Consider the following 27,136-nt stretch of genomic DNA (forward strand, 5'->3'; position numbering starts at 1 on the left):
CCTCATGATGATTTGTTCTGATGTATGCAAAGGCCCCCACCCTCTCCAAAAAGTGTACTTAAGCTCCACCTGACCTCCGCTCTGGGCTCTGGGCTGCTGTCCCTTCTTGAGTGGGCACAGAGTCCCAGCGCGCTGGAACAGGATCCTCAATAAACTTCCCCCCTGCGATTGCATGAAATGAGTCTCTTGTGTGGTTTCTCCCCTCCGACGCTCCGCTGCACCCCAACAATTACACCATCTTTAACTTTATAATAATTCTTGCTATCTAGTAGAATATCCTACTCACCCTTAATATTTATAAGCCACCTTCTTTTTTCCCACATTTTTTTAATGATGAACTATAGTTGCATATAATTCTTCTTTCTTTTTTGGTATCAGGAGTTGAACAGGGATGCTTAACCACTGAGCAACAACTTCAACCCTTTTTGTTGAGACAGGGTCTCTGTAAGTTGCTTAGAGCCTTGCTAAGTTGCTGAGGATAGCTTTGAACTTGTGATGCCTCAGCCTCCTGAGCCTTTTGGATTAGAGGCATGTACCACTGCACCTGGCTAATTCCTATTCTTTATGTAATAATAATTTTATTTTCTTTAAAAATTTTTGATGCAATAATAATTATAAATACTTATGAGTATAATATAATGTTTTGATTCATGTATACATAGCACAGTGATTAAATTGGATAATTACCATATCTGTCACCTTAAACATTAATCATTTCTTCATGGTGAGTATATATCAAATCCTCTCTTCTAGCTTCTTTGAAATATAGACTGCATTTTTCTTAACTATGTTCACCTTTGGGGCTTTGAAGTCTTATGTGAGAAAATTAGAAATGATCATTTGTAAGTTTATATATTTTCTTCATTTAAAACTTTTTTTATAGCTACATCCTCTTCAGTTTCTGCACATGCCCCATCAGTTATTGTAGCTGTGGTAGAAGGGAGAGGACTTGCCAGAGGTGAAATAGGAATGGCAAGCATTGATTTAAAAAGCCCTCAAATTATATTATCCCAGTTTGCAGACAATACAACATATGCCAAGGTAAGTATTAATAATTCTAGAAAATGGTTGTTCTAGTAGGCAGTATGCAGATTTCCAAGTCAGTATTTTTCTAATTAGTTTCTGTTTTGTACTTTTTGGTAGGATAAAGGTTATTCATGGTTATTCCAGTTACTGTGAATTAAAATAAAGTTATTTTACATCTGAGTTTTTTAAAAATATTTTTTATTCTAAAAAGAAAATGTTTGGGCTGTGGCTGTGGCTCAGTGGTAGCCCACCTGCCTGGCATGTGTGAGGCACTGGGTTCAATTCTCAGTACTGCACATAAATGCATAAAGGTCTATCAACAACTAAAAAAATATTAAAAAAAGAAAATGTTTTATTGTTACTTGGAATATTCCAAATTTATGTAACATTAATGTCTAAAATTAATGTATTCAAATTAATAATACCTGGACTCATTCTAAAGGTAACATGATAATCGTATCTCTAGGAGGATTATTTCCATTGAAATAATATTTTTTTTTCTAGAGTTAAGAGAAACTAGTATCTTAGATCATCATAATTTACTTCCTTAGCTTCCTGCCCTCACTTATTTTGCCTCTGTATTGATCACATGAATTTGGGCCACTGACCTGTGGTCATGGGAATTTGTGTGATATATCAGCTAGATGTGAACCTTTTCCTAATCTTTTCATTTAGAAAAGTTGTTGGTATTATTATTACTATTGTTAATTCCAGGGACTAAACCCAAGGGTGCTTAACATCTAAACCACATCCCCAGCCCCCAGGCCTTTTTATTTTGAAACAGGATCTCACTAGATTGCTTATAGTTTTGCTAAATTGCTGAGGCTGGCTTGAATATGTAATCCTCCTGCCTCAGCCTCCCCAGCTGCTGGGATTACAGGCATGTGCCACCATATCTGGCTAAAGTTACTTGACAAAATTATAATTACTTTTAAAATATGATGTACTATGTTACATCATATTTTAAAAGTAATTATAATTTATTTATAAATAAATACATTTATTGTTTAATCTTTTCAAGTTCCCCTTTATGGTTCCCCAGTATATATAGGCTTCATTTTCCTAATAATTTTTATTATCTTTAACAACCTAAATGATATTAATACTGTATACTAACTTCATTTCTGGGTATTTAAAATTTTTTTATACAATTTGAAAACAATAGGTAATTTTTTTTTTTTTTTTAGAAAAACAGGAATGTTGGACATACTGATTAAGTTTGTGTCTTGAGTAGCTCCAAGAAATGCATCTTGCTAAAAAGCACAAGGCAGAAAGCAAATATTTCTCACTGCTTTTTGTACTTTTCAACTTCTGAAATGTACTGATGGGCTGTACTAATCCCATTGCCATGCTTACATGATTGGATATGTTCATGTTTTTAATGAAGATGGGTAAAATACTGAGTAAAAGAATTTATTTTAAAATACCTTATTTTGGGAATATATATTTCATAAGTTCAAATTAACTTTTAAGTTATAATTATTACAAACTAATGTGAGTTAAATATAGCCTATGTTTATGATAATGTATATATGTGGATGTATGTTTAATATATATCATTAGAAATTGATTTACATATAACTTGGACCATTTGTAATTTTGTTATTTCTGAATTAATATTAAGTCATTATCTTAGAATATTGAAATTTTTTGTTTTAAAGACTGTTCTAAGATTACATTAATGAAATTATTTATACCAATAATTTTAGGTGATCACTAAGCTCAAAATTTTATCACCTTTGGAAATAATAATGTCAAATACTGCTTGTGTTGTGGGGAATTCAACGAAGTTGTTCTCTCTGATCACAGAAAATTTCAAGGTAAACAATTTAATTCTCAGAAATAACATTTAAGGTTTAATTAGTTAGACTCTGTTTTGTAATATAAGGAAAAAATAATTTGAGTAACTGTATATTCAGAATCCTAAAATAGTCAATAAATGCAAACACTAATCTGAAACAAGAATAAAATAAAGAATTCACATTTGATTGGACATTCTTGATCTACTTTAAGTAAAAGAAAAAATGTTTTAGGTAATAAGAGGTTTCTCAAGTATATAAGGGACAGCAGACTATTAGTTAAAGCCCAGTTTTCTTTAGATGTAGCTTTCTGGAAACTAGTTACTGTTAAAATTGAAGTTCTCATCATTCCAGGGGATAGCAACTATCAGTAAGTGCTTTTTTTCCTCAAGGCAGGTTAGTCTGTGTTACAAAATTGTTTCAGCTTCCCCAAAGGGAACATGCACTGCCTTACAATTAGTCTACTAGTGTAGCCTCCGTCTGTGGGACTGTGACTTGTAAATGCTGTACAACCTATACAACAAATGCTTTGTCCCTCATATATTTTCTCTCTTCTCTAGTAACTCTCCCTGTTTAGTGGAATTGAGACTATGGTTCCAAGAAAGTAAGCAACATTGCAGTTGGAATAATTCCTGAGGAGTGCTAATTATTTTCAGAATATGGAATATTTGTTATATTTTTAGACTTAGCTTTTATTTTAATACATTTGGAACCAACATGAGATTTAGGGTCTAATGAATTCTGCTCTTGTTCTTAATATATTCAGCACCTGTAGTCATATAAGTTTTTTTCCCCCCCGTGGTGCTCTTAGAGGTACTACACAACTCAGCTGTTTTATTTTTTTGGCTCATTGCCAGAAATTCTAAATTTATTGTCTCTATTTTACAAGTTTCTTTCTCTCTGCTCTCTCATTCATTGGCTCATACTTCTTTTCATCCTTTTTACATATTTCTTTCTCACTTATTGTTGTCCTGATTAGGCCTTTTAGGTCTTTTGGTAAGTAGCAGGAATCCAACTTAAACTAGCCAAAAATTTATTGGCTTATATAACTGGGAAGTCAGTAGTTGGATAGATCCTATGTCAAAGATAAATCTGATCACAACTAGATAAGATGGTAAGGACAGATTTTTTTTTTTTTAAATTTTAGTTGTTGGTAGACCTTTATTATTTATTTACTTATTTACACGCGGTGCTGTGAATTGAACCCAGTGTCTCACACATGCCAGGCAAGTGTGCTACCCCTGAGCCACAGACCCAGCTCAAGGACAAATTTTTAATCAGAAATATATTATTGCAATAGGAAAAAGTGTCCAATGTGGAGTGAACTCAACTTTGCTTTGTAGAGGTGACTGGGTATTTTAAAGGGAGAATGAGGAACTAGGGAGGGAAGTGAGAAAAGGGGCTCAGTAGAGTCAGGGAAGTGAGAAGGGGCTCAGTAGAGTCAGGGAAGTGAGAAGGGGCTCAATAGAGTCAGGGAAGTGAAAAATTACAAAAAGTAGGAAAGTGGAGTTGGTCCATGTGAAAACTATCTGGGTATTGAAGTTAGGCTCCTTCCATCACAGAGAATGGGAGACAAGGACTCTTATCTTTAGGCATTGGCTAAAATAAATAGTAAGGATTTTTTGGCATCCTTTTGTTTTCTTAGGCAGGCACTTTAAGAGGGTTTAGAATCATCCTAGGGATGTACCCTTGAGCTTTTAGAAACCTTGTTAGTGTTTAGTTTGTCTGGATAGGTCAAAGTTGAGATCTACTGGCTAGAATTTTTTTTTTTTTTTTTTTAAAGAGAGAGTGAGAGAGAGGGGGACAGAGAGAGAGAGAGAGAATTTTAACATTTATTTATTTTTTCTTAGTTCTTGGCGGACACAACATCTTTGTTGGTATGTGGTGCTGCTGAGGATCAAACCCAGGCCGCACGCATACTAGGCGAGCGCGCTACCGCTTGAGCCACATCCCCAGCCCCTACTGGCTAGAATTTAGTCAACGAGAGAATCTTTGCCTCTACCTTCTCCCCAGTATCATCTCTTTTCTACTGAAGATAGATTACCTCCATGAAGTTTAAGAAGATGATTGCTCATGGCTTTAGGCTGATGTAATCTCAGCATACCCAAACTAGAGAGAAAAGAATGTCTTTCTTCCAGTGTCCATATATGAATTCCAGGAAAGGATGCTGACTGGCCCTGCTTTGTTCATTTTCTCACATTAGACTGATCACTATTTCTGGAGGTAGAGGCACTATGATTAATTACTCCTAGATCATGCTCTTTTTGCTGTGGGTCACAGAATACTGTAATTGACAGACCTATTAGAATCACGTGAAATGTGGAAGAGTTAGGTCCTCCAAAGGCAAAACAAAAAAATATTCCATATGTTTGAGATGTAGTATAGCATAGTGCTTAAAAGAATAGAGAAGTCAACCAAATATATTGTTATATTGTGTGCATATATGAATATATTGTGGGGAGCCATTCTCACACGTGACTGGGCAACTCCCGGTTTGGGTCTGAGGCGCTCTGGCTAAACTGTGTCGGAGCTTTCCCGGCCCTCTCCTGGTGCGAGAGCCTGTCTGGGTGGGGGTGTGACTGACCACTGACCCCAGGGGCCAATCACTGACCCTGACCTTGGAGTGGGGGGGGGGGAGGGCCTCAACTTTTATTGGATGGAATTTTCCTCTGAATTTTTTGTTTCCCAATAAAATTCTACTCCCTGGTGTTTTCTCTCTCTCTCTCTCTCTCTCTCTCTCTCTCTCTCTCTCTCTCTCTCTCTCCCTCCCTCCCTCCCTCTCTCTCTCTCTCTCTCTCTCTCTCTCTCTCTCCTGTGAGCCCTGAGTAATCCTTGCTGCCCTACCGGGTGGTTTGAAGTGGGGACCAGAGGGGGAGCTGCCTTGGACCTGGTCATAGAAAAAGGTAACTGAGTCTGTGTGTTTTTATTACGATCTCACATAGCTAACTTTATGCTAAGAACCTCTTTAATGAAACCAGTGCGCTGGTTGCATGGTGGAATTTGGCGCCCACGAGGGGGCCATTCTAGATTAACTAGATTAAGTGGAAGCAGGCTATAAAGATAAAGATAAAGGAAGTGGTGACAATTTGGGTCTCAAAAGTACCTGGAGATATTAAAAAAAAAAAAAAAGAGACGTTAAATTAATTAAAATGAAAAATTCAACTTCTACAGATAAGAAAATGTATCTGACAATTTTAAACAGTATAATTAATAGAAAAATAGATTAAAAAACTCAGTCATTACAATTCTTAAAAATTGTAGACAAATATTGTCCTTGGTTTTGTGAACAAGAGTCTCCAAATTTACTTACTTGGGAGAAACTAAAAAAAAAGTTACAAAAAGTTTGTCTTTCTAATGAATTACCTAAAAATATAGATAATATTCAAAAAACTTGGACTGGCTTTAAAAGTTTGTCTTTTTAAATATATGGGCCAAAGTTCATGGCCCCCTAAAAACCTATTAAAAGACATTCAGAGAGCTATTAGGTCTATTCAAATGAAAAATCCGCCTGAGGCTAAGTTAATTCCCTTTCCCTTGAGCCTTTTAAAAACAAAGGCTCTAAGGGCCAAACCAAAGGTTAAAAATGTGACTTTAAACTTACAAAATCATGCTAGCCCGCAGGGAGATTATAGAAAAAAAGGTCATACAGGAAAAACCTCCGTAGTCCTAAAAGGTCCTCTGGAAGAGATAGACGATCTTCCTGGAGAGAAAAATCCAGAAGAGATTCTTAGAGGGGCACCGAGTTCTTCTCCGCCACGTGGCTTAGAAGCTCAATTTCAAAATGGCGACAGCACAAAGTCTACCCACGACTCACAGTCTGAGGGAGAAAAATCAGACGTTAAAATTCAGGACTTACAGAGAAATTTTAACAGGCTGCGTTTAACATCGCCTGCCCAGGCTATTCAAATTCGGCCATTGCCTACTAAAAGGACAAAATTTAACAGGTACTCTAAATTAACAATGACTTTTCTTACCCGGTTCCAGAGGGGGAGCTGTCTTGGACCACCCGGTAGGACAACAAGGATTACTCAGGACTAACAGGAGAGAAAGAGAGGGAGCACGCCAGGGAGTAGCCTTTCATTGGGAAACAAGAAATTCAGGGGAAAATTCCATCCAATGAAGGTTGAGGGGGGCCGCACTCCAAGGTCAGGGTCAGTGATTGGCCCCTGGGGTCAGTGGTCAGTCACACCCCCACACGAACAGGCTCTCAAACCAGGAGAGGGCCGGGAAAGCTCTGACACAGTTTAGCCAGAGTGCCTCAGACCCAAACCGGGAGTTGCCCAGTCACGTGTGAGAATGGCTCCCCACAATATATAACAATGAATTCCACAATTATGTATAATAATACACTAATTAAAAAGAAGAAAAATAAAAGAACAGAGAAGTTGGATGTCTTAATTTCATCCTGACTCTAAATGAACTTCTGCAGGTTATTTAACATCTTTGAACTTCAGGTTTTTTTTGTTTTTTTTTTTTTTTACAGAAAATTGAGGACAATATTAGTACCTACCACTAAATAATTCATATTTTATATAAAGTAATCAGAGGTGGCTTCATTCATAAGATTACATTTGGGCAAATTCATAGATTACTCCTGGAATGGAGTGAGGGAGCAAGCCATGGGAAGAATTTGAAAAGAAAGTATTACACATAGATGGAAAAATAATAATAATTATTATCACTCTTGTTATTATTACTACACTTATCATTAAAAAACCTTCATTAAATCAGAATCAATATGAAGTAGAATAAATGTGAACTTCATAGTGTAAGGGTCTGGCGAAACGTCGGAGGGAGAGAGACTACCCAAGAGACTGACTCCATGCAATTGGCAAAAGGGGATATTTATTGGGGATCCATTCCAGCGCGCTGGGACTCTGTGCTCACTCAAGAAGGGAGAGCAGCCCAGAGCCCAGAGCAAAGGTCAAGCAGAGCTTAAGTACACTTTTTGGAGAGGGCGGTGGGCTTTGCATACATCAGAACAAATCATCATGAGGCGCGGGGAAATTGAACAACAACTCTGAGACGTGATTGGCACATTCATTGGCAGGAACAGGTCGGGCCGGGGTGATTGGTCATTCCTAAGCGGGGTACACATTCAAACTGATTGGTTGGGGGGGCCCTGTGACAAACTGCACAGGGCCCTAGGCTAAATGGCTAGTAGGGTATTGTCTTAACTATCTCAGGAATCTGGGTGTAACAGTGGAACTCAATAATACCTAATCTTTTACATTTTAATTCAAGCCTTCCAGCTTAGAAACTTTACCCTTTCAATAGTTAAAAAAGTTTTACTTCGGATTGTGTATATCAGGAAAGTTACTTGACTTCAGAATTTTACTTAGAAAGGAAAATAAAACAGGGTTATTGTGATGATTAAATTGAATAACTTTTAAAACATTCCTGGCATATATATTACTTATCTGCTCATGTTTTTTTTGCAGTCCTAACAGCTTTTTCATAGTTCATTGTTATTATACTATCTTTCTTACCCATTACTTTTTTCCAGATTAAGTAAACTTTTTACTGTACAACTACATGCCTTTTTTTCCCTCTTCAAAAAGTCCTATAAGCTCTTTTTCTTTAAGCTAAATAAATTAAATTCACTACATGTAAATAGCATTTTATAGAAGAAGGAGGTGGGAGTTGGGATTTTCATCTTTTCAACTAGCACATGATAAAGTTTACCCTTTCTCAATATGTTAGAATATGGAAGACTGAGGTTAAAACCGTGTGATGTTATAGAATTGTTATTATAGAATAAGATTAATAGAAGACAAAGACTTTCATGTTTATTTATTAATCTAAAAGTTATTTGGTACTGGGAAGTAAACCTAGGGCTTCCTACATGCTAAGGAGGCACTCTACTACTGAGATACACTCCAGCTCTATTTTTTAAATTATCATATCTAATATATATTTAGTTAAATTTTATGAGAGTAATGCCTAATAAGAACTACAGACTATACTATAATTCGTTTAGCAAGATAAATAACCATTTTCTTTTTTCTATAATTAAGAAAACTTACTTTAAATGTTGAAAATATTAAAAGATAAACTTTAAGCAATATTGAAACCACCTACCCATGTACCAGGATTCACTCAAGAATAACAGTTTTGAGGTGGGTGCGTGGTGGCACATGCCTGTAATCTTAGTGACTTGAGAAGCTGATGCAGAAGGCAAGTTTGAGGCTAGCCTGGGTAACGGTAGTGAGGTCCTGTCTTAAAATTAAAAAATAAAATAAAAAAGTCAGTATGTAGCTCAGTTGTAATGTTCCCCTGGGTTTAATTTCTGGTACCAAAGGAAGAAAACAAAACAAAACAAAAAAACTACAACAAAAAACCAAGCAAGCAGTTTTTTAGTAACTGTGTGGCACTCAACAATTTTTACAGTTTTAAAATAAAAACTTCTTTTCAGAACGTTAATTTCAGTACTATCCAAAGGAAATACTTCAATGAAACAAAAGGATTAGAATACATCGAACAATTATGTATTACTGAATTCAGCACTGTCCTACTGGAGGTTCAATCCAAGTAAGTTATAATATAAAGGAAGTTAATCTCTAGTATGAGTATCACAAGGGCAAAGATTTTCTTTTGTTTTGTTATCTATTATATCCCTACCACCTAGAAAAGTGCCTGATTTCATAATACATAGTAATTACTGAAGTAGAAAAATAATTAATGAAGTTTATATACAAGGCATATATTACTAATTTGATTTACATAGAATTTTTCAAATTAGTCATAATTTGTTGCCCTAAAGGTTGATGCTTGCCATACTTTGGAGTTAAAAACATTCAAATAGTTACCATATCCTAGAATTTTGAGTACTAGGAAATGAAAACAGTTAAGGTTGTGTTTCTGTTACTTCATACATTTATTCCTAAAAGGGTCAGCATGAGATAGTGATGATACTTTTAGAAAAAATATTTCTTTAAATAAGCTAAATAGATACTCTCTGAGCCAGTGGACCTCCTGTTTACTCAGTTAATCATAATGACTATGGGACCTCTTGACTATACCTATAAAGTCTCAACTTATTTGAATATTTAGAATGATATGTCAACAATTGATATAATATACTATTGAATGTTTTCTTCTAAGTAACTTATTGGAGTTTAATATATCCCTTAAGTAATGGGATTTTTTATGGATTAGAGGTTATTTACCTTGTTTTTAAAAATTAGGCATATTCAGTGTACCTTTTAGCTTTGAATTTAAGTGATCCTATGCAAGTACTTGTGATTTTCCTAATATTAAGGTGAAATAAATGTTTTCTTCTCTATCAATACCTTTTTTTCCCTAATTCTAAACACATAGTGCTATGTCATTGGTCACCTTACAGGTATTACTGCCTTGCAGCTGTTGCAGCTTTACTAAAATATGTTGAGTTTATTCAAAATTCAGTTTATGCACCAAAATCGCTGAAGATTTGTTTTCAGGGTAGTGAACAGACAGCCATGATAGATTCATCCTCAGCCCAAAACCTTGAATTATTAATTAATAACCAAGACTGTAGGTAAGAGCATCAGTTTTTTTCTTATAAAATATATCAGCTTATTTTATGTCATATTTTATGTGAATACATGAAAGTTCTTTTAATTTTTTGATAGAGAAATATTTAATAAACATTTTTAATCATTGTACCCTTGTTGGTGAACCACTCAGATGTTTTACAAAAAATAGGTTTTAAAACATATTTGTATGAAACAACAGAAAAACCCAGTTACTATCTGAGTAAAAGGACTTAAAAGACATTTCTTCAAAAGATATAACAAAGAACAACAAGTACATGAAAAGATAAACTAGCATTAGGGAAATGAAAATTAAAACCACATTGAGGTACTGCTTCACATATGTTATGGTGTGGGTTAAAATTATTATTGATTTTCTGTTATTCTTCTTATGTTATTATTATTATTATTTTAGTTGGACACAATACCTTTATTTTATTTATTTATTTTTATGTGGTGCTGAGGATTGAACCCAGTGCCTTGCAGGTGCTGGGTAAGTGTTCTACCACTGAGACACAAACCCAGCCTCATATGTTATTTTATTTTAACATAAAAAAATCAATAATCAACCCTAGTTATTGTTGTAAAGTGCTTTATATTCAGTTTTACCTCATGACATTGCATAGTTCATCATTGTTTATCATTGTCAAACATTACTTGAGTTCCTGCTGTATATTAGGGATACACAAACTTAAAGGAATATCTGATCTCCAGAGTTTGTACTATAATACAAAATGAGAAATTCAGAAGTCTTTTCACAGACTTGAATCAAAGAATCTCAGTTTAACAGATGGATATTCTACCTACTGAACTATCTGAATAGCTCCAGTGCTTATATGGGCTTGTCACCTGTTACTCCCATTAATTTCTGTAGCAAATGTCAGACTGTGTGTGTTGGTCACTTCCTTTGTTTCTGCAGAAATCAAGTCCTCAAAAGGTTAAAAAAAATTGTGCATGTGATGAGAGACCCCCCATCAGTTAATTTGGATAGTTCCCTAAAAATTTGTTTAATTTGATCTGTCCAAAATCTAATAGTCTGACTACAAACTTAAGAGTCACTTTTATTTCCTCTCCTTTTAACATCCCAGATCTAATCCATTTGTAAATGCTTCTGACTCAGGCTTGAGAGTCTATATAATTCTGTATCACTTCTCACCACTTCTAAGACTAACCCCTAACCCAAACCTCTGTTCTCTTAGACTGCACTAATATAATAGTCTACCAACTTATCTCTTTGCCTTTTCCTTATCCTTCTACAAGTAGTAGCCAGAGTGTGATATTTTTAATCTAGAAGTCAGGTTTTCTTTTTAAAAAATATTTTTAGTTATAAATGGATCTTTTTTTTCCAATTTATTTATTTATTTATATGAGGTGCTGAGGATCAAATCCAGGGCCTCACACATACCAGGCAAGTACTCTACCACTGAGCACAACTCCAGCCCCTAGAAATCAGGTTTCCTGACTTTCTTCTATAAAACCCTCCAGTGGTTCCTATGACATTCAGAATAGAGTCCAGATTCTTTACCATGACCTACAGGACTTCTGTGTCCTGGTCTCTATCAACTTCTTTATTCACCTCTCTCATTCTTAGCCCACTTGTAGAGCTCAATCTTTTTTCTCGTTCTAGAGTCAGAATTCCTGGGCTTAAATTGGTATTCTACTACTTACTTAGAAACTTACTTGGAAACCTTGGATAAGTTAGTCCTTGTGCTTCAGTTTCTTTAGTTGCAAAATGTGACTAATAATAGCATCTACCTTATATCATGGTTTGTGGGAGACCATCCTTGCACATGACTGAGTCACACTTCCTGGCTGGATGCTGAGGTGCTCAGTCACAGAAATGTGGTAGAGCTTTCCCCACCCTTCTTGGGTCGAGGGTCCATGTCTTCTGCGTGGGTATGACTTGCTACAGCCCCATGGGTGAAGCTATGCTCACCTGTTCCTTTGTAATATAACCCCTTGCCCTGTTTAGGATAGAATCTTCCATAGAAGTGCCTTGTGTGTGTCCTTACTGTGTCCTTGGGTGTGGTCTACCCAGATGTCAGTCAACCTGCTGACAGTGGACATCATGAAGATAGACTCAGCCCCCTGAAACCTTGTTGGGGATGCAATTCAAGTCAAGATGGCGCCTGGCAGTTTGCCAGGAGGAGCGGTTTGTGAAGCAACGCCAGCGAGCCATTAAGATGATGAAGATTCCTTATTGGCTGACTGCTGTATCTAGATAATGGTAATTGAGTCAAGCTGTGTGTAATTAGTTAGGTATATATACCTCTGCTGTCCCGCAGAGAAATGGTTCCGCTACTTTGAGTTCTCGCTCAGTTCCCGCTGAGTTCACTTGCAATACAGTAGTTCCCGCTTCAACCTTCAAGTTGCTTGTCACCTCCCGGTTATTTGCCCATCCAGACTGCAGCAAAACCTGACCCCTTGCCTCATTTAAATAACTTCTCTTCAATAAAAGGGGTCAGCGCGTGCTCTCGCTCTCTCTCTTTCTGCTGACCCTTAAGGTCAGAGGAGCCTTCACAGCGACCCCAAAGAAAAAGGTATTTGTGTCTCTTACGTGGTTATTTTGTGCAGCCCAATTAGCCCAGTTTATCTGGAGTGACCCCTGAGCCTTTTAGTCATGAGAACAGAAACCCGGCAATGGTTGTTAGAAGTAAATGAGTCAAATACATGTAAAGTGATTAAAGCAATTACTGGTATATACCAAGTGTTCTTCGTATGTTAGCTATAATTGTTATAATTCCCATCCCATCATCCTCTTTGCATTGCTGCCTCCTTTTTTTGTCATTCAAGTCTTAAGTCAACTGTTGAATACACAGAGAAGTCTTTCTTAATCAACCTAACTAATCATCAACATTCTAATCATTTTCTTATGCATTCTTATTTTCATTTTTTTGTTACTAGTTTATATATGTGAAATGTTTTCCCTCTCCCCCTCCCTCTCCTCTCTCCCTTCCCCTCTCCTTCCCCCTCCCTCTCCACCTTCCCCTTCTCCCCTTTCCCCTTATCCTTCTTCTCCTTCTTCACCAAGGATTGAACCAGGGGTGCTTAACTATTGAGTACATTCCCAAACTGTTTTATTTTTTATTTTGAGACAGGTTCTTGCTAAGTTGCTCAGGGCCTTGCTAAGTTGCTGAGACTGGCTTTAAACTTGTGATCTTCCTGCCTCAGTCTCTCAAGCTGCTTGGTTTACAGGCATGTGCCACCATGCCCAGCTGTTTTTTTAAGATTATGTGTTTATTGTCTCTCTGTCCCATTCAAATTGTTTTGTCTTCTGTCATGACTAATTAATGGATAAGCACTGGTTTTGATCCTCAGCACACATAAAAATAAATAAAATATAGGTATTGTGTTCACCTACAACTAAAAAAATTTTTTTAAATTATTAGCCACTACACTATAAAAGCCATAGAAATTTTTTCTGTCTTATGTTCTTAGGACTTAGCATTGAGATTTGAATACTGTAAGGACTCAGTAATTATTCATTAAAATTAGAATTAGGGGCTGGGGATGTGGCTCAAGCGGTAGCACGCTCTTCTGGCATGCGTGTGGCCCAGGTTCGATCCTCAGCACCACATACAAAGATGTTGCGTCTGCCGAAAACTAAAAAATAAATTAAAAATTCTCTCTCTCTCTCTCTCTTTAAAAAACAAACAAAAAATTAGAATTAACCAGATATTTTGCATACAATATAATTGTCTCATAAAAAGTCCAATGAAATGCATTCTTAATAATAGCTTATTTCTTTATAAGAATCACTTAGAAATTATGGAATTCTCTTTTGCTTATAATTCTGTAACTTCTTCAATTAGAACAAAATCAGTACACTAAATACTCATTTTTTAAAAAACAATATAAATGCACCCCTTTTTAGGATATATTACTGATAATTTTGCTATTATTGATGAAATGTCATAGATTTAAAACTTTATATTAGTCTGAATATTGAAATTGATCTGTGGAAAAAGTCGCTAAGGGTAAGGAGATACTATTGTTAATCAAAATTTGGTTCATTGACTGACCCTATATTTGGGAGCTTGTTAAAAATATAGATTCTCAGTTCTTTTCCAAGACATACTGAAGAATCTCCAAGTAGTTTGTATGCATACTAAAGTTTAAATATCACTGTTATAGATTATAAAATTATTTAATTACAAAGTTAAAATGGAATTTTCTTTGTATACTTAATGGAATTTTCCAACTTGTGTTTTCAAAGGAATAATCATACTCTTTTTGGTGTTTTAAATTATACTAAGACTCCTGGAGGGAGTAGAAGACTTCGTTCTAATATATTAGAACCTCTAGTTGATATTGAAACCATTAACATGAGATTAGATTGTGTTCAAGAATTACTTCAAGATGAGGAACTCTTTTTTGGACTTCAATCAGGTAAAAGAATATCATCTAATTTTGAAAATACAGTTGTTTTAGTTGAATTATTTTTTTCTAAGTTTTTGAAAGGCAGTCAGTGAACGTGTAAATTCTTATATTCTTGTAAAGAGGTTATTTTCCTGAAAATTTCCTTTAAATTTCACAGTAAATAATTTCAGAGGTATGTTTTTATTTTCTGGATGCTATTCTTTTCCTTTTTTTCTATTCTTTTAATGAACAGTTCGTAATTATTTTGCTCTGTGGTAATCTTCAGAGAGGGAAGATCTGTCCAAATTAGATAATTATTAACAGATGGGGTATATTAGTTTCCTAGGGTTTCTATTTAAAGAGAACCACATACTCCATGGTTTAAAACAACTGAAAAATTTTGTCTTAAAGTTCTGGAAGCTAAATGCTGAAATCAAGGTGTTGGTAGGGCCATTCTCCCTCTAAAACTGAAGGGAGAATCAATCCTTCTTTGTTTTTTTCAAGCTTCTGGTGGTGGCTATCCACAGTGTGCCTTGACTTTCAACTCTATCAATCCAATCTTTGCCTCTGTTGTCATATTGTGTTCTTGATGTCTTCATGTAAAACATTAGTCATATTGGATTAGGATCTATCCTAATGACTTTATCCTAACTTGATTATATCTATAAAAAAAACAGTTTACAAATAAAGTCATGTCACAGGTACTAGGAGTTAGGACTTTAAATTTTTTTTGGAGAATGCAGTTCAGCTCATAGCAGGGACAAGAAAATAGCTCTTGAGAAATTCCTTAGTTGTTCACTGGTATGATGGTGCAGTTTCCTTCTTCTTTATTTCTTTTTCTTTTTTAGCATTTTATATTTATTTATTTAATATTTCGAGTATCCTTCCTTCTTTAATGCATATAAAATTTTGAATATTCTACTTTCTTTAATGCATATCTAAACTTCCATCTAGTATTATTTTTCTTTAACTAAAATAATGTCAATTTACATTATGAATAATGCTGATTTGCTAGCAACACTTTTATCTAGCTTCTATTTATTACTTTTTCTTTCGGAGAAGAAAGCATAATTTATTTTATTTCTTTTTAAATTTTAATTGCTTAGAAGAAGCTTTTTAATTTGAATCCATCCCATTTATTGATTCTTGATTTTAATTCTTGGACTATAGAAGTCTTATTAAGGAAGGGACAGCTGGGTCAAATGGTGGTTCCATTCCCAATTTTCCAAGAAATCTCCATACTGCTTTCCATATTGGCTGCATCAGTTTGCAGCCCCACCAGCAATGTATGAGTGTACCTTTCTTCCCACATCCTCGCCAACACTTATTGTTGTTTATCTTCAAAATAGCTGCCATTCTGACTGGAGTGAGATGAAATTTTAGAGTGGTTTTGATTTGCATTTCTCTAATTGCTATCGATGATGAACATTTTGTCATGTATTTGTTGATTGATTGTATATCTTCTTTTGAGAAGTGTCTGTTCAGGTCCTTGGCCCAGTTATTGATTGGGTTATTTTTTTTTTTTTTTGGTCCTTAGCTTTTTGAGTTTTTTATATACCCTAGAGATAAGTGCTGTATATGAGGGGTAAAGATTTGCTCTAATTCTGTAGGCTCTCTATTCACCTCACAGATTGTTCCTTCTGCCGAGAAGAAACTTTTTAGTTTGAATCCATCCCACTTATTGATTCTTGATTTTAATTCTTGCACTATAGGATTCTTATTAAGGAAGTTAGGGCCTAATTCCACATTATGGAGATTCGGGCCTACTTTTTTTTTCTATTAGACACAGGGTCTCTGGTTTTATTCCTAGGTCCTTGATCCATTTTGAGTTGAGTTTTGTGCATGGTGAGAGATAGGGGTTTAATTTCATTTTGTTGCAGATGGATTTCCAGTTTTCCAAGCACCATTTGTTAAAGAGGCTATCTTTTCTCCAATGTATATTTTTGGCACCTTTATCTAATATAAGATAATTGTAATTTTATGGGTTAGTCTCTGTGTCCTGTATTCTGTACCATTAGTCTATCAGTCTGTTTTGGTGCCAATACCTTGCTGTTTTTGTTAGTATTGCTCTGTAGTATAGTTAAGGTCTCATATAGTGATGTTACCTGTTTCACTCTTCCTGCTAAGGATTGCTTTAGCTATTCTGGGTCTCTTATTTTTCCAGATGAATTTCATCACTGCTGTTTCTATTTCTGTGAGGAATGCCATTGGGATTTTGATCAGAATTGCATTAAATTTGTATAGTGATTTTGGTAGTATGGTCATTTTGATAATATTAATTCTCCCTATCCAAGAGCAAGGTAGATCTTTCTATCTTCTAAGGTCTTCTTTGATTTCTTTCTTTAGGATTCTATAATTTCATTATATAGACCTTTCACCTCTTTCGTTAAGTTGATTGCCAAGTATTTTATTTAATTTTTTTGAGGCTATTGTAAATGGGGTAGTTTTCCTTTCTGAGGATTTGTTACTGATATACAGAAAAGCCTTTGATTTATGGTTGTTGATTTTATATCTTGGTACTTTGCTGAATTTATTTATGAGTTCTAGAAGTTTTCTGGTGAAACTTTTGGGGTCTTGTAGAATCTGTCATCAGCAAATAGTGCCAATTTGAGTTCTTCTTTTCCTATGTTTATCCCCTTAATTTATTTTGTCTGTCTAATTGCTCTGGCCAGTGTTTCAAGAACTGTGTTAAATAGAAGTGGTGAAAGAGGGCATCCCTGTCTTATTCCAGGTTTTAGAAGGAATGCTTTCAATTTTTCTTAATTTAGAATGTTGGCTGGGGCTTAGCATAGATAGCCTTTATGATGTTGAGATATGTTCCTGTTATCCTAATTTTTCTGGTGTTTTGAACATGAAGGGGTTCTGTATTTGTCATTGTTTTTTTCTGCATCTATTGTGATGATCATATGATTCTTATCTTTAAGTTTATTGATATGATGAATTACATTTATTGATTTCCGTGTGTTGAACCACTCTTGCATCCCTGGGATGAATCCCACTTGATCATGATGCATGATCTTTTTGTAATTGACTTGCTAGAATTTTATTGATAATTTTTGAATCTATATTCATTAGAGATATTGGTCTAAAGTTTTCTTTTTTTGATGTTCTTTGCCTGGTTTCGGAATCAGGGTGATATTGGCCTCATAGAATGAGTTTGGAAATGCTCCCTCTTTTTCTATTTCCTGAAATAAATTAAAGAGTATTTTCCCGTTCCCCTCACAACCTCTTATGTGTAATTTTGTATAACAATGAGGGTCTCCCTCCAATACCATGCAATTTCCCTTTTCTCTCCCTTTCCCCCCCACCTAATGTATCTGTTTAACGGGAAAATAAACAAGGAGAGAAATGAATTACAGTAGATGGGGTTGAGAGAGAAGATGGGAGGGGAGGGGAGGGGGGACAGTAGAGGATAGGAAAGGTAGCAGAATACAACAGTTACTAATAGGGCATTGTGTAAAAATGTGGATGTGTAACTGATGTGATTCTGCAATCTGTATTTGGGGTAAAATTGGGAGTTCATAACCAACTTGAATCTAATGTATGAAATATGATATGTCAAGAGCTTTGTAATGTTTTGAATGACCAATAAAAAAAAAGTATTGATATTAGTTCTTCTTTAAAGGTCTTGAAGAACTTGGCTGTGTCCTGGGCTTTTCTTAGTTGATAGGCTTCTGATGGCATATTCTATTTCATGGCTTGAAATTGATTTTTTAAAACTGTGCATATCATCCTGATTCAATTGGGAAAATTATATGACTCTAGAAATTTGTCGGTGCCTTCTATATATTTTCTATATTATTGGAGTACAAGTTTTCAAAAATAATTTCTAATTATCTTCTGTATTTCTGTAGTATCTGTCGTGATATTTCTTTTTTCATCATCTATGTTAGTAATTTGAGTTTTCTCTGTCTGTTAGCATGACTAAAGATCTGTCAATTTTATTTATTTTTTCAAAGAACCAACTTTTTGTTCTGTCAATTTTTTCAATTTTTTTTGGTTTTAATTTCATTGATTTCAGCTCTGATTTTAATTATTTCCTGTCTTCTGCTTTTTGATGTAGATTTGTTCTTCTTTTTCTAGCACTTTGAAATGTAATGTTAAGTCATTTATTTGTTGACTTTTTCTTCTTTTAAGGAATGAACTTCATGCAATGAACTTTCCTCTTATAACTGCTTTCATAGTGTCCCAGAGATGTCAATATGTTGTATCTGTGTTCTCATTCACCTCTAAGATTTTTTAATCTCCTCCTTGATATATTCTGCAACCCATTGTTCATTCAGTAGCATATTATTTAGTCTCCAGGTGTTGGAGTTGCTTTTTTTCTTATTTTATCGTTGATTTCTAATTTCATTCTATTATGATCTGATAGAATGCAGGGTAATAGCTCTATTTTTTTTATATTTGCTAAGAGTTGCTTTGTGGCATAGTTTATGGTCTATTTTAGAGAAGGATCCATGTACTGCTAAGAAGAAAGTGTATTCTCTAATTGAAGGATGAAATATTCTATATATGTTAGTTAAGTCTAAGTTATTGATTGCATTATTGAGTTCTATAGTTTCTTTGTTCAGCTTTTGTTTGGAAGATCTATGTAGTGATGAAAGAGGTGTGTTATAGTCAGGCAAAATTATTGTGTTGTGGTCTATTTGACTCTTGAACTTGAGAAGAGTTTTTTGATGAACATAGATGCTCCATTATTTGGGGCATATATATTTATAATTGTTAAGTCTTATTGGTATATGCTTCCCTTGAGAAGTATATAGTGTCCTCTTTATTCATTTTGATTGACTTTTGCTTAAAGTTTACTTTATTTGATATGAGGATGGAAATCCCTGCTTGCTTCCGCAGTCCATGTGAGTGGTATGATTTTTGCCAACCCTTCAACTTCAGTCTGTGGATGTCTTTTTCTGTGAGATGAGTCTCTTGGAGGCAGCATATTATTGTATCTTTTTTTTTTTAATCCAATCTGCTAGTCTATGTCTTTTGATTGGTGAGTTTATGCCATACATTCAGTTTTATTATTGAGACATGATTTGTATCTCAGCCATTTTCGTTTATTTTGGTAATTAATGTGACTTGGTTTCTCCTCTGATTAGATTTTTCCTCTCTCTGCTGATTTTTATCCTTGTTTTTCATTTCCTCTTTGTGGATAATTTTGCTGAGGATGTTCTGTGATAGAAGATTTCTAATTATAAATTGTTTTAACTTTTGTTTATCATGGAAGGGTTTTATTTCATCATCCAATCTAAAGCTTAATTTTGCTCGATATAAGATTCTTGGTTGGCATCCATTTTCTTTCAGAACTTGGTATATGTCGTTCTATGATTTTCTTCTGGCTTTGAGGGTCTAGGTTGAAAAACCTGCTAAGATACAAATTTGTCTCCCCCTTTATGTGATCTGATTTCTCTCTGTTGTGGCTTTTAAGATTCTATCCTTATTCTGTATGCTAGGCATTTTCATTTTAATGTATCTTGGTGTAGATCTGTTGTAATTTTGTACATTTTGTGTCCTGTAAGCCTCTTGTATTTGGTTTTCCCATTCATTCTTCACATTTGGGAAATTTTCTGATATTATATCATTGAAGAGATTGTGCATCCCTTTGGTTTGAAACTCTGTGCTTTCCTCTATCCCCCAATAACTCTTAGATTTGGTCTTTTGATGCTGTCCCATAATTCTTGGATGTTCTGTTCATGGTTTCTTACTATCTTCACCGTGTGATCAACTTTATTTTCTAGATTGCATACTTTGTCTTCATTATCTGACGTTCTTTCTTCCAAGTGATCTAGTCTGTTTGTTATGCTTTCTATTGAGTTTTTTATTTGATTTATTATATCCTTTATTTCAAGGATTTCTTTTTTTTTTCCTGAGTCTCTATCTCCCCTATATTCTTGTAGTACCTGTGCAGGTTGTCTGTACCTCACCTTGATGTTGGGCTTCCAGACCCTGCTGGTGTCCCTCAATGTATGTTACTACATCTAAAGATGGTGGCGGAAATAGTCAAGGTAACTTGAGACAATAGTTAAGGTACCCCAAGATGCATGCATTATCTTACAGAGATGGGGATGAAAGGGTGGGCCTCACGCTCTCTTGGGATGCCTGCTCTGAGATTCAGCTGCTTCTAGGCACTCTCTGTTGTGAAAAAGTTAGAGGTTACTGCCTGAGGAAGGCTATGGTGATGACTGCAGAGTCCCAAGATGGAAGTGGGTTAGGCTTAGGCTCCCAGGTGGGGGGAGGGGTGAACTTTGACCTGCCTTAGACCTGGGTCCTGCGCAAGTCCTGGGGGCTGTGGGTGGATCTGGGCCAGGCCTGGGCCTGGGCCTGGTCAGAAGGGGCGGTGCTGTGCCAGAGGAAGCTGGGCTTCCGTGGGTACCTTCTGGTGGAGGAGTGGACCTGGGCCTACAGTGAGCCTGGGTCCTGCACAGGCCATTGTGAGTGGATCTGATGCTATCCACATTGAAAAGATGAGAATATCTGAAGTTCAGAAAAGTTAGGTAACTTCATCGAAGGTCAATTACATGGTTAGTGGTTAAGCCATGCTGCTAAACTAAGCATTTTAAATATCAGAAAGAGAAGTAGAGATCAAAGTAGATAAAGAAAATTTTATAGGTAACATCCAAAAGACAGAGTAGCTTCAAGAAGAAAAGGGTTTTCAACGTGTCAAATTTTGAGAAAAGATGGGTAAAAAATCAAAATTAACAAAAGAACATTAGAATGTATTGTTTTATTCCTGGTAGAGAAAGAATAATATTAAAATAAGTAAGAGTTACAGGTAGAACTGTTCTGTTTTATTATTCAAGGGTTATATTTTACACTATATATATATATATATATATATATATATATATATATATATATATATATATTTGACTGTACCATAAAGGTTTTTGTTTTTTGTGGATTTAGGGCCTCACTAAGAGGCTGAGGCATAAGCCACGATGCCTGGCTAGCCCTAGTTTAAATGCTCACATTTTGTCTGTTTATTTCAGTTATATCAAGATTCCTTGATACGGAACAGCTTCTTTCTGTTTTAGTCCAAATTCCAAAACAAGACACGGTATGCTTACTTACACATCATGTTTTTATCATTATTGTTATATAACTTATCTTAATATAATGTAACAATGGTAAAATATAAAAAATGTTTGGGAAAATACTTCATTATTGATATTTAGAATATTTTAAGACCTCTTTAAAAAAATCTTTTAAAAATGTATTATCCCAGGCTCAGTGGTAAAAGCCCTTACCTAGCACGTGTGAGGTCCTGAGTTCAATCCCCAGCAGCACCAAAATAAAAAAAAAATTGTCTTTCAAATTAAAAAATGTATTATCCTATATGTTATGGCATAATAAAAAATTTCTTAGCTCTTTCAGGAATTGGCATGTTTAAGTTATTTAAAGATTTATATATAATTTTTAAAAAACCTTAAATTATAATAATATTTGCCTCATAAATAAAATTATATTAAATTCAAAGAGTATTTTTTATTCCTCTTTGAAAATTATTTTATTTATCATTTATTATTTTTATGTGGTGCTAAGGTTCAAACCCAGTGCCTCACACATGCTAGGCAAGTGCTATGCCACTGATAGTCTTTAAATATGATTAACCTTTAAGAATAAAACTACTTATTTGAATATTTTCCAAATTTAAGTAGTCCTCATAGTTAAAGGAAATAATAAATTCTTCCTTTTAAGGTGAACTAAAGAATATTTACTTTAAGGAAATAAAATCTTGTACATCGGTAAAATTTGATTACTTTTAAAAATTCATTCAAACCTATTTTATATTTGGGAAATTATCCCATATTGTAGGAAAAAAAAAACACCCTTTGAGGTTTATTTGTAATAAAAGCTCAATAGGTGGAAGAGCTTCAGCTGTTGGACAGGCACAGAACTGGAAGTATCTTTAAGTCATTAAAATACCTTAAATTCAGTATAAACAAATTGGAGATAACCTGAGATTACTGATAATTAAATGATTTTTATAAAGTAAATTTGAAAGTATTCTTCCTACTCTTCAATTTTTCTGGTAGAGTTTATGTAGAACTGATATTATTATTTATGTACATTTAGTAGAATTCACAAATGAAGTCATTAGAACCTGTACTTTTTTAGTAGGAAGGTCTCTAACTAAAAATTCAACTTTTTACATAAATATTGTTCTATTTGTGTGTTTCTTCTTGAATGAGCTTTAGTAAGTTGTATCTCTCAAAGAATTTTTAATTCCACTGAAACCTTCATATTTACTGGCATAAATGCTTGTAGTATCCTCCTCATTGTCTTTACATGTCTGTAAAGTTTTTAGTGATGTGCTTTCTCATTACTGATACTGGTAACTTGAATATGATCTTCTTATCAGCCTTATTAGGGTTTGTCAATTTTGTTGCTAGTCTCAAGGAATCAGCTTGGGATTTCATCTGTTCTTTGTTTCATTGATTTTTTGTTTGTTTCTTTGTTTTATCTGTTTTTTTTTCCTTCTGCTTAATCTGTGCTTAGGTTTAACTTTTTACCAACATTTTAAAGGTAAAAGCTGAAGTCATTGATTTGAGACCTTTTTTTTCTTTTCTTATGTAAACATTTAGTATTATAAATTTTCTTATGAATATTGCTTTAGCTGTAATCCTCAACTTTGTTTTCTTTTTAATTAAGAAATGTTCAAAATACTTTCTAAATTCCAAGTTTTATTTCTTCTTTGATATATGGGTTATTTAGAAGTGTGGTTTTTTTTGTTTCCAATGTTTGGGGACTCTCCAGATACCTTTCTGTTATTAATTTGAACTCCTAATGGGCAGAGAAAAAGGTTGAATAATACAGATCCTTTTAACTTTATAAACACTTATTTTAGGGGTCAGAATAGGCCTATCTTGGTTAATGGTCCATGAAAAGTTGACAAAAATGTGTATTTTGCTGATGTTTCATAAATATCAGTTCAAGTTGATAGTGTTCTTCAAGTCTCTTATTTTCATACTGGTTTGTCTATTTGTTCTTTTAGTTATTGAGAAAGGTGCATTGGAATCTAACTGTAACTGTGGATTGGCCTATTTTTTTCCTTGCAGTTTTATCAGTTTTTATTCAGCAGTTTGGAGCTCTGTTATTAGGTACAGAGATCTTTAAGATTGTTATGTTCTCTTGATGAGTTTTAACCTTTCTCATGAAATGATCCTCATTATCCCTACTAAAATATTTGGCTCTGAAATCCACTCTTCTATTATTAATATAACCAGCTTGCTTTTAATTAGCATTAGAATGGGACATCATTACCCTCCTTTCGCTTTTAACTTATTTATATCTTTGTACTTAAAGTGAGTTTTTTATAGGCAACATATATTTTGGGTCTTATTTTTTTGTATTCGATCAGAATGTATTGAGGTATTTTTCCCTTTACATTTTCTGAAATTATTCATATGGTGGTTCCATTTAAATCTGCCATCTTGATTTTTTTCTATATTCCTCATCTATTTCCCTCTTTTTCTCTTTTATTTACCCCCTACCTTCTTTTGGATTGAGAACTTTCTATGATTCCATTTCATTTCTTTTGCTGACTTATTAGTTAGAACTCTACCACTGGACTACATTCTTAGCTCACTTTGTTCTTAATATGTATGTTTATGGTACATTTTGCTTATTAATTTGTTAGTTGGTGAACATTTAGGTTATTTTCACTTTTGGCTATCATCAGTAATGCTGCTATGAATATTTGTGTGCAAGTTGTTATACAGACATATGTTTTCATTTATTTTGATGTATACCTATGAGTGGAAATGCTAGGTAATATGATAACTTTATGTTTAATTATTTGAGGAAATACCATACTATTTTCCAAAGTGACTTTATCATTTTACATACCCACCAGTAGTGCTTGAGGGTACTGATTTCTCCACATCCTTGCTAAGATTTGTTATTATCACACTCTTTGATTGTTGCAATCCTAGTAGGTAAGAAGTATTATCTCATAGTTTTGATTGGTAGTTCCCTGATGATCAAAATGCTTAGGCATTTTTTTCATATGCAATATTGGCCATTTGTGTATCTTCCTTAGAGAAATATTTATTCATATCCTTCATCACGGGGCAACCATCACCCCACTAGGGTAGTTTTCTGCTCAGGAGGTGGTAAGCTGCCTGAGAAAATGAAAGTCTAAAATAGTTAGTGAAAAATTAAGAGATAGAGCCAGAAATTAGTGTTAAAAAGCAGAGTGCTTAATAGCTCCTTCCTCCTGGTAGGAGCTGGAACTGAACAACTAGAAAGTGGCACTAATTGTTTATTTAAGAGAGAGTACATCAAAGGCAGGGATAAGGTTTCAACAGGTGTAGTCTTGCTTCATGGTAGCTTGCAGTCAACAGATTTATTGGTACCTTGGCAAGTCACATCCATCTCTGAGAGGCTGTGTGGCTATGTGCCTCCAGTAGGTCACTGCATCTCCTGTTCTGTGCAGAACCTGTGACAGAGCTGAATGGGAATTCATGTGAACTGGGCAGTCTCAATAGCAGGAGTGCCTCGGTGAGTTTCTAGATACCAGACTTTCCTACCCAAAGGCTTCCATGCTAATTTTAGTTCATACACAGTTCATGAATGGCTCCCGGCAATCCTTTACCCATTTTAATGGGGGTTATGTGTATTTTTGAATTTTAAGAGTTTATTCTGGGTACTAGTCCCTTATTGGATTTGCAAATAGTTTCTTTCATTCTGTGGGTTGTCTTTTCCCCCTTTTTAAATTTTTTTTATTAGTTGCTCAAAACATTACAATGATCTTGACATATCATACATTTGATTCAAATGGGGTATGAATTCTTATTTTTCCACGTGTACAGATTGCAGGATCACATTTGTTATACAGCCACATTTATACATACTGCCATACTAGTGTCTGTTGTTCTGTTGCCCTTCCTATCCCCCCATCCCCTTTCTTCTCCTCCCATCACCTCTCTCTACCCCATCTACTGTAACACATTTCTCTCCATCCTAGCTTCCATGAGCGGAGAGGCTTTCCTCTACCATGTCCTTCTGCTGTTATGTCTCACCTCAAGTTCAAAGCAGTGGAGTCAGCCAACCATGAACTGAGACCTCTGAAACCATGAACCCAAAATAAATTTTTTTCACCTCTAAGTTCTTCTTTCCAAGTAGTTTGATCAAAATAATGAACAACTAGGTGACTGACACAACTCATAAAAATGTTTCATATATGAAGAGTGATGAATTTATGTCATTTGGAAGTACACTCATTATTCTTTATCACTTTCTGGTATAATACAATGAATCAGGCTTTCCTTGTACTTTCTCTGCTCCAGCGTTTGAATCAGGTATTTCTCCAAGGAGTTCTTGTTCATTTTAGTAGGGAATTTTATCCACAAGTTAAGATTTGGAGAGGCAAGATGGCCCGCCTGCACTCACCTACTTTTTCTGGAAGTTGGAATCAGAACAACTAGAGAGAAGCTTCTTATTAAAGTAATGACTATGGGAAGATGCTGGGGTTCAATACTGGACAGAGACTTGGATAAGACCAGGGACTCTAGAGAGTGGAACAGAATGAGAAAGAGTGTCCCAGTACTGAGTGTACAACAATGTAGTGCATACAACAGTGTGACTGAGGGCAAGGGTAGCGGGGTATGGGTGGTTATGGAGACAGGAGGGAGACCAAGTGAACACAAGTAGAACAGAAATTGGCACAGTGCAGAGAGCCAGTACTTCCAAGTGAACACAGCTGATCTGTTTGGTATCTGCATAGGAGGCTGGTGCTGGAGAGGTTCTCTGTACTTTCCAGTGTGTACTTGTGGTGCTGTAATAGAAGTAACTTGAGAAGGTTACATCTGAGCTTGCTGCTTCTGGGAAACAAAAGACCCTGCATTTTCCTGAACTTGGAGAACCCATAGAAAACATTACTAACTACACTGTCTCAGCAGGAATCTCTCTTGAGATTTGACTTGACTCTGAAGGATCAGAGTTCCCTCTTTAAGATGGATGGCTTAGGCAACTAGCTAAAGAAGTTCAGGGAACTAATGAGATGAGCACAGGAGCTAGGAGCTAGGTCTTGGAAGGCCAGAGTCATGGGTAGTGGATTATGCAGGGTCTGCAGCAGGCAACTCCCTCTCTCAGGCCCTCACAAAGTGCAAATTGTTGCCCTTCCAAGTGGATTTCACAGAGGGTGTTGGTGAATCAGATGTACTAAAATGCAGTGGCTACACAGTCCTGGAATAACACTGAGCTAAATCTAATCTCCAGAGTAGATTTCTGCCAAGATATTGTCCTGTGCTGCCCTAGCTCACACTGATGAAAAGGCCAACTAAGTATTCTAACTGTTCCAAATTGATCAATTCCTACTGGTCATCTGTGAAGCAACACAAGAGTAAGAAGGAAAGGGTGATAAACTCCAGTCTTTGCTCTCTCCAAGAGGTGCATAGCTAAAGAAGACAAGGGAAGAATGCTGATTTGCATAGGTAG

At 35.2% G+C, this 27,136-nt stretch overlaps 1 protein-coding gene across 1 annotated transcript in view; it reads left to right on the forward strand.

The window, feature by feature from the left end:
* Nucleotides 1–883: 883 nt before the first annotated feature.
* Msh4 (mutS homolog 4) overlaps nt 884–27,136 on the forward strand; it is a 64,361-nt gene continuing 38,108 nt past the window's right edge. The window contains exons 1-6 of the mRNA XM_078026509.1: nt 884–1,041; nt 2,736–2,846; nt 9,241–9,356; nt 10,171–10,344; nt 14,556–14,728; nt 21,685–21,752. Coding sequence (XP_077882635.1) covers nt 970–1,041; nt 2,736–2,846; nt 9,241–9,356; nt 10,171–10,344; nt 14,556–14,728; nt 21,685–21,752 — 714 coding nt within the window. The 5' untranslated portion in view covers nt 884–969. The remainder of the gene's footprint in view (nt 1,042–2,735; nt 2,847–9,240; nt 9,357–10,170; nt 10,345–14,555; nt 14,729–21,684; nt 21,753–27,136) is intronic.

This window comes from Ictidomys tridecemlineatus, chromosome 11 (genome assembly GCF_052094955.1).
Source record: "Ictidomys tridecemlineatus isolate mIctTri1 chromosome 11, mIctTri1.hap1, whole genome shotgun sequence".
NCBI lineage: Eukaryota > Metazoa > Chordata > Mammalia > Rodentia > Sciuridae > Ictidomys > Ictidomys tridecemlineatus.